Source organism: Eschrichtius robustus, chromosome 5 (genome assembly GCF_028021215.1).
Source record: "Eschrichtius robustus isolate mEscRob2 chromosome 5, mEscRob2.pri, whole genome shotgun sequence".
Taxonomy (NCBI): domain Eukaryota; kingdom Metazoa; phylum Chordata; class Mammalia; order Artiodactyla; family Eschrichtiidae; genus Eschrichtius; species Eschrichtius robustus.
In genome coordinates this window covers 28472361-28480250 of record NC_090828.1, presented here as the reverse complement: position 1 = coordinate 28480250, position 7890 = coordinate 28472361, and the positions used below count along the sequence as shown (strand labels likewise).

The 7890-nt window shown below is 42.9% G+C and overlaps 1 protein-coding gene across 2 annotated transcripts; it reads right to left on the bottom strand.

Moving 5' to 3' along the window:
- Window positions 1-5249: 5249 nt before the first annotated feature.
- On the bottom strand, window positions 5250-7342 carry LOC137764766 (gamma-crystallin B-like). Of its 2 annotated transcripts, none has more exons than XM_068543802.1 (3): window positions 7334-7342; window positions 6988-7236; window positions 5250-5525 (listed from the first exon to the last, which is right to left on the bottom strand). In XM_068543802.1, the coding sequence occupies exons 1-3, from the start codon at window positions 7340-7342 to the stop codon at window positions 5250-5252; spliced, it is 534 nt and encodes a 177-aa protein (XP_068399903.1). The 2 variants fall into 2 exon arrangements, with proteins under 2 accessions (XP_068399903.1, XP_068399904.1); XM_068543803.1 differs by having other exon boundaries at window positions 5250-5522; window positions 6994-7236.
- Window positions 7343-7890: the final 548 nt, after the last annotated feature.

Below are 7890 nucleotides of genomic sequence, written 5' to 3'. Positions count from 1 at the left end.
TGCTATATATGAGGTCCTTGTTGTTTACCATTTTATGTATAGTAATGTGTATATGTTAATCCCCGCCCCACCGCCCTGCCACCCATCTTTACTTTTGTATTCTCACTAACTGGAAAAATGAACTGGCCCATAAAGTTTACTCAATAAATGTCTGGGGGATATGAGCGCTATTCCCTCGTCTGAAATTCATCGTTGTAATAGTCCACGGGACCTCTTTCAAATGCTCAGCGCAACGGGCCTACACACTCACATCAAAGTTCAGCATTTGCAACTTTCAATGTGTAGGATGACACGAGCACCCTGCATTTGATCTATTTAATGGGCATTTATAATAGGCGAGATGAGTAAGCAAAAGAGAGATAACAGAACTGTGCTGTCCCCTAAGCCCTCTGCTCCCTCGTGATTCTAATTTTATGTCTCCTGAGACGCCAAATTACTGTTACAACAGCAGTGTCCAATTCCAGAGTTTTGCTAGTGTCTGAGGTCCAGTCAACTGTTGACCTTACTACCCACATGTTTGCTTCCTAGTATTGATAATTAATGTAGCATTTGTATCATATACGTGCTTGGTTAAATGAGAAGAGGTCATTTGGTTGGCGGCCATGTAGACCAAACTCTCCCAAACAAGGAGACTGGGTAAGGACCCGGAGATCACCATCATAACACCAGCCTCTGGTTCTCTTTCTTGGCTTGTCTTTGATGGCCATTCAGTAACTGACATGAAGACAGGAAGCAATCATTGACCCACCTCTGCTTAACTCCTATGGCATTCCTCTCGGAACAAATGAATTTTCATGTTCAAAATGTGAAATAAAACTCATATTTTATGGCAAGGCAAGAAAAATTTCAACATAAAAATTCTTTTCTGCCCTTTGGCTTCCCCTTTCCCCGCCGCCTTGTGTATCTGCATTATACATCAACCAAACCTCCTCCATCATCAAGAATACCTGCTCAACCATAAACAGCAATGTTCTCCTAGCACCAAAGAGACAACTCCTTAAAAGATAACATTCCTTCTTTTTGGTTTTCTTTTTTAAATAAATAAATATTTATTTATTTATTTTTGGCTGTGTTGGGTCTTCGTTGCTGTGCGCAGGCTTTCTCTAGTTGCTGCGAGCAAGGGCTACTCTTCGTTACGGTGTGCGGGCTTCTCATCGCTGTGGCCTCTCTTGTTGTGGAGCATGGGCTCTAGGCAGCGTGCTTTTCAGTAGTTGTGGCTCACGGGCTCTAGAGCGCAGGCTCAGTAGTTGTGGCACACGGGCTTAGTTACTCTGCGCCATGTGGGATCTTCCTGGACCAGGGCTCGAACCTGTGTCCCCTGAATTGGCAGGTGGATTCTTAACCACTGTGCCACCAGAGAAGTCCAACATTCCCTCTAGAGCTTGTAAAGGGTCACGTGACCCACCACAATGGCGCTTAAATGTGGATTATGTAAACTGTCGATAATATGTCATTTAATGTACAGCCCTCTGTCTCAAAAAACTTATATATACACTGTGTCTTGACTTCTAACAGGCGGAACAGTTCTCAGAGCTTCCTGAGATGCTCTTCCCAGGTTATAATCCTCAAATTTGGCTCGAATAAAAGTTTCCAATTCTTTCTTAAATTGACTGATTAATTTTTCATCGACAAGAACAATACGTCTTGGGACTTCCCCGGTGGTCCAATGGCTAAGACCCCATGCTCCCAATGCCGGGGACCAGAGCTCGATCCCTGGTCGGGGAACTAGATCCCACATGCATGCTGCAACTAAGAAGTCCACATGCTGCAACGAACATCCCACGTGCTGTAACTAAGACCCCACACAGCCCAAAATAAAAAAACAAAAATAAAATAAATATTTGAAAAAAAGAAACAAAAACAATACGCCTTCTTGTTTAAGCAACAGGTGGTTGTGACTGTCAGTTTTGCTTTAACAAACCCACAAAGAAGAAAATTTGAACTCCAAAAATCCAGAGGGGATGGAATAAGGCACCTGCTTACATCAGGACCTACCCCTTGACAATAGGGAAGGAAAACTGGAGAGGGAACCCATAGTGAGGAGAACATTTTGAGGGTGTAGCTCAATAGAGTGGGGTCTTGACACTTTTATGGAATAGCTGCTACTTCAGTTTCTGTGGTTGGTGGAACTTTTGTAAGGTTAGTCCAGAAGACACTGTGGATTCAAAGGGAGAAAAGAGGAAAAAAAGGGAAGAAAAAGCTTTAAAATCTGGACTTATAACAAACTAGGATATACAGGAAATACTAGTGTGTGTAGGGTATGTAGGCTGATACCAGGGTTATCTCAAATTGTTGGTTCATCTTCACGGGGAGAAGGTTAGTGGGATCCTGTAGGGTATCCCTTCTCTGCTTTCACCTCAGACACTCATCTCTTCAAGGTCCCAGTGTTTGGAGAGAGGATAGAGAGAAGGAGGAAGGGTAGATTAGGAGTTAGTTTGGGCATAATGTCTTTCCCTGGCCACTCCCCACTGTTGACCTTTTCTTTAAGTTGGGATTAGAGGGTGGATAACATTCTCTTTTCCTGTGCCCCAGGAAGGGAAGCAACTTGCAAACTTGATCAATGAGATCCAGGGTCTCTAATTTTATGTGCCTTCATTTCAGGTGTTTCAGGATAATTTCCATGTCTGATGTCTGTGATTTTAAGCCTACTAGGCAAATAATGTAAAACTTGGCACTGCAAGAAGCTTTTGGCTTTCTCATTCATGTTTGCTGTATTATTATTGACAGAAGACCCTGGCTAATGTCTCCAGGAAGCCAACACTAGTTTTGGGAGTTTAAAGGTTAAAGAGCTGAGATTTAGGAACAATTAATATCAAATAATACAAGAATCTATTTTCCAGGGACGGAACCTTTATAAAGAGCCTTACCATGTGCCTCAGCTTGCCTGGAACGGTCCTGGTTCATGCCTCTTGCTCCAGTGTAATCCTTAATAGAACACACTCACTCTCAAAAATGACTCAGGATAAGCAACAAATTATATGCTTGCTCTGGTAATAAGCCACTTGGGTGGTGGTTATGGAGCCCTTGAATGCGTGAGATGGAAGGAGACTCTACAGAGAATGAGCAACCATGTGGGTACATCTAAGGACAGAGAAGAGAGGAGCAAGGAAGGGAAAGACCAGGCCACCCAGCAGCAGGTTGGAGCTTGCAGACTAGAGCAGGGTCATCCAATATTAAACTTGATACTGTTGTGCTATTGTGATCTAAACTTGCATCTCTCCCCTCACAACCTCTATAACAAAGCTGGCTGCACACATTAATGCTTTATGTGAGAAATGGTTCAGGAGTTCAAGGAAAAGGCACTATGTCTCCACTTTGGGTCAGTGTGGATCCACTCAATGACAAGGCAGGAGTTCAGAGTGGAGAGTAACTGGAAAAAGCATAAACAACTCGTCTCCTCTCCAGAATTCCAAGAAACATTGGGTATATGTGTGTTGGAAGAAGTGGGTACATAAGTCTCCCACCTGCTGTGAGATGAGCTTTGAGCCATTTATTAGAATCTCAAAGGATGGGGTACTTCAGATGAATTTTGACCTGAAGCTGTCAGCTTCATTGGGGAACTTTATAAGAAACAGTGCTAAGAACTGTATTTAATTATCACAGGATGTTATTGAGGACGTTGTTTACTCAGTATCTTCTTTACTAGGACCCACAAGAAAATTTTCTTTTAGGTTTCAGTACTGGGAATTAATTGAAGAATTAATTTATTTGTCTTATGGACTCTGTCAGCCATGGAACTGATCATGTTTCCTTCTACGTCTTGGCTGCTGGATCCAAATCTGGTTCTAACTTCAGCCACCAAAGTGCGTTTATAGCCCCCAGTTTGGGCTCAAACTTCACTCCTGGCTCCATCTCTCTCTCTCTCTCTCTTGCTTTTCTTCTGACCCAATTTTTTCATTCCCCTATTTTTAATTTATTTAATTTATTATGTTGTAATTTTTTATTAGTGACCTTAATCTATGTTTTTAAAGTAAAGAAAACAAATCAACCAAACAAGCAAACTTCTCCAGAAAATTTTAGTGCCCTTTTTGGATTTAGTATTATTTTTCTTTATTATTATTATTATTATTAGTTTGGCTGCATTGGGTCTTCATTGCTGCGTGTGGGCTTTCCCTAGTTGTGGCCAGCAGGGGCTACTTCTCATTGCGGTGCCCGGGATTCTCATTGCGGTGGCTTCTCTTGTTGCGGAGCACGGGCTCTAGGTGCATGGGCTTCAGTAGTTGCAGCACGCAGGCTCAGTAGTTGCATCATGCAGGTCCTAGAGCGTGCAAGCTTCAGTACTTGTGGCATGCGGGCTCTAGAACTCAGGCTCAGTAGTTGTGGTGCACAGGCTTAGTTGCTCTGCGGCATGTGGGATCGTCCCAGCCCAGGGATGGAACCCGTATCCCCTGCATTGGCAGGAGGATTCTTAACCACGGCACCACCAGGGAAGTCCCTTATTTTTCATATATGGTCACAGTACTTTACTCCCATTAAAATGATGGGAGGCAGGGACTACTTTGGCCGTCAAGTGGTTAAGACTCTGTGCTTCCACTGTAGGGGGTGTGGGTTCGATCCCTGGAAGGGGAACTAAGACCCACATGCAGCGTGGCCAGAAAAAAAAAAAATGATAGGAGGCAGAGTTTTCCTATGTGCATGTGGTTTTTGGTAAAAATCCTGAAAATTTTGTACAAAGCACATATAGCAAAGAGACAGTGAACTCTATTGGGAAATCTCATGGAGGTATGAGGTATTGGAAATGGGAGAAAAGGGATGGAAGCTGTTAGAAGGATAAGGAGTGCAGTAGGTAAGAGGACCAGTTCATTTCTTTGTTTGTTTATGGGGCTAAAGTAAGAGTCTAGATGAGAATGGCTTTCCTTATCAATTAAGACTTGGACTATATAGGGAAGATGGTGGGGATAACCTGGAGGGATAACTTGAGGTGTTTCAATAAGTACTTGTTTATTATTGTAACTGTAAAGATATCTTTGTAAGATTAACCACAAATGGGTTGAGCCCAGTTGAACTGAACTTTGAGCCTACATGGCCTAGCCTTTAAAAGAATGCTGGCAATAATATCCTCTACTTAATTCCCCTTATAAGAGGTTGTTCCCCATCTTGAAAACATATGTTATCATGTCTGGCCAAGTGCCATTATTGCTTTTGAAGTCCTAATAGATTAAAAGAAAGGCAGGACTCTATTAGTGCCAGAAACACAAGCTAAATCTTTTATTAGATTCTAAAGGAGAAAAATGGAGAATGAAAATACTTCAGTAAAAATCTGTCACCCGTCTTAGAGAACCAGCTTTGGCATTCATCGCCCCCCAGTCAAGATATCTCCTGTACTCCCCCGGCCTCAGGAGGTACTGCCTTCCCCTGTAGTTGGGCAGCTCGTAAAGGACCCAGGAGCCCTCCAGCACGTTGAGGGAGTGGATCTCAGTGAGGTGGAAGCGGTCCTGAAGAGAGAGACAATCGTCTGTGATCTCTGACATTTGTCCTCTGAAGTCATCTCTCTCATAGATTCTCATTCTGTAAGTGCCGGTGTGCTAGGGTGGCAGACAGAAAAGAAAAAGTAAGTGAACACAAATAGAGAGAAATTAAAGTTCCCTTAGTCCAAGTCTGCTTTCACCACAACCATGTTGCGGAGTTAAGGAGCCTTCCTGGTCCCCATCGCCCAGCCGTGAATCTCACGGTGGATGGGCTAAGCTAGGAACAGAACTTAGCAGCTCTTCAACTGCTATGCACCAGTCTCTGTCCTTGGGAATTTAGGTTTGTCTAAAATAAAACTGATCATTTTAGTGCTTGTTATTAGAGAACGTCCCTCTCAAAGGAGAAAAGTGAGCGTCATTGGAAAGTGAAGCCTCATTTGATATATTACCCTTGTTATAAAGGAATCAACATTTAGCTATTTTCTGTAAGACTAACGTTTTGGTTCCCATGCATACTATGGATTATTAAGCTCTTGTAAAAAAATAAGATGACACATCTTCCCTACCTCTGTTTTCATAACTTCATTTGCAGTTCAAATTTCAACCTATGTGACTCTTAAGCTTTCTTTCTGGCCTCCTACCCTCCACTTCCTCATTCCCTCAGCAGCAGGAATGGTCTCCTTGCAGCTCTGTTTGGATGACACCATATCTCATGCTCCCACACTTCTACACATTCTTCTAAGAACTCTGCCATCACTCTCTAGGAAAGACTGAATCTCAAAGTTTATTTTTGGATGTGGCCTTTCCTCTAATTTCTACCTCTAGGTGAGCTAATAGGTACTGCCTACAAAATCAGAATAGAAGCCAGGGGGCCTGTCTTCTCTAGCAGGATAATCAAATAGAAAAGTAAGCCAAAGCAAGCAAAAGTATTTTTATCAATTAAACAGAACCAGATTGTATTTATAAGTTGTGATCTATTGGATTTCTGAGTTGATATGGCTTGGAATGACCACTTTAAGAAATTATATCTTGAAAAAAAAAAAAAGAAATTATATCTTGTAGTGGGAGTAGTTTGGGGTTAGCAGAGGCAAACTATTATATATAGAATGGATAAACAATAAGGTCCTACTGTATAGCCCAGAGAACCATATTCAGTATCTGGTGAAAAACCATAATGGAAAAGAATATAAAAAAAAGAATGTATGTATGTATAACTGAATCACTTTGCTGTACAGCAGACATTAACAGAACATTGTAAATCAACTATACTTCAATAGAAAAAAAAAGAAATTCTATCTCGAACAGATAACTTCAGTCTCTTCTATGTTCTGCTTTTTGTTAATGAGTCTTTTCATTTTTGATTCCGTTTAAAACATGAAACACTGGGAATATGTGATTTTAAGAAAACCACCACAGAGTTCATGAAGAACGGCTTGCTATGTGGGACACCCTTCTAGAACGGACTGCGTGCATTGGGGTCACTCCCCCTTTCTGCTCTCCAGGTGGAACGATTTGGTTGAAGGATGACAGTTTTTAATGGCTTTGATTTCCAAAGAGAGGAAGGCAAAGACAGAGCCACACTCATTGGGGGGATGAGGCGGCAGGAGCGGACGGAGTCGTTGAGGCCCATCCACTGCTGGTAGTCGGGGTAGTCGCCGCGCCGCAGGAAGTACTGGTGGCCCTGGTAGTTGGGGCGCTCGTAGAGCATCCAGCAGCCGCTGTCCACCCGGATGGAGTTGCAGCGGCTGAAGTAGGGCTGCAGGTTAGGGCAGTCGCTGCTGCACTCGTAGCAGCGGCCCTGGAAGCCCCGGTCCTCGTAGAAGGTGATCTGCAAAATGGGAAATGTGGAAGCATGAAGCGATTTGCATCCCCTCTGAAGATGCCGCGACGCGGCAAAGATTGAGCATCAGGTACCCAGCACTTACCTTTCCCATTCTGGAGAGAGGGAGCAGGAGGTGTTCGCTGGATGCAGTGTGGGTCTAGGGGGAGGGCCGCTGTATAAATAGCAGCCATGACTGCTGCCTCCGCAGGAAATCACACAAAAGGAGCCCATTTCGGTGAGTAAGGGGATTTGCAAGCTCTCCGCTCTCCCTCCCCCTGGTCACTGGGGTTAGCTGAATGTTTACTCTTATTCTTTCTGGTAGGTTCGGGTTGTTCTAATTCACAAAAGCTGCTGTTGCCACCGAAATGAAAAGTCTTTAGCGTTTAGAAGGATGAGCGAAATTCTATCCCCATGCTTTTATTTTATAGCCTGGTCTGCTTAATTGACTCCTTAAAGGTAATTAAACTAAACCACGTGTTCTGCTCAGGGACTGGTGTTTAAAAACAAAACAAAACAAAACAAAACAAAAATACTTCTTGAAAACCAGAATTTAAATAATAAGAAATCTTAAGGAAGAGGGAATCAAGTAATCTGTGAAAATGCTTTGAAAAGCATAAAGCGTAGTTCAAATTCAAGATTCTGTGATCATCGATGTTGTTG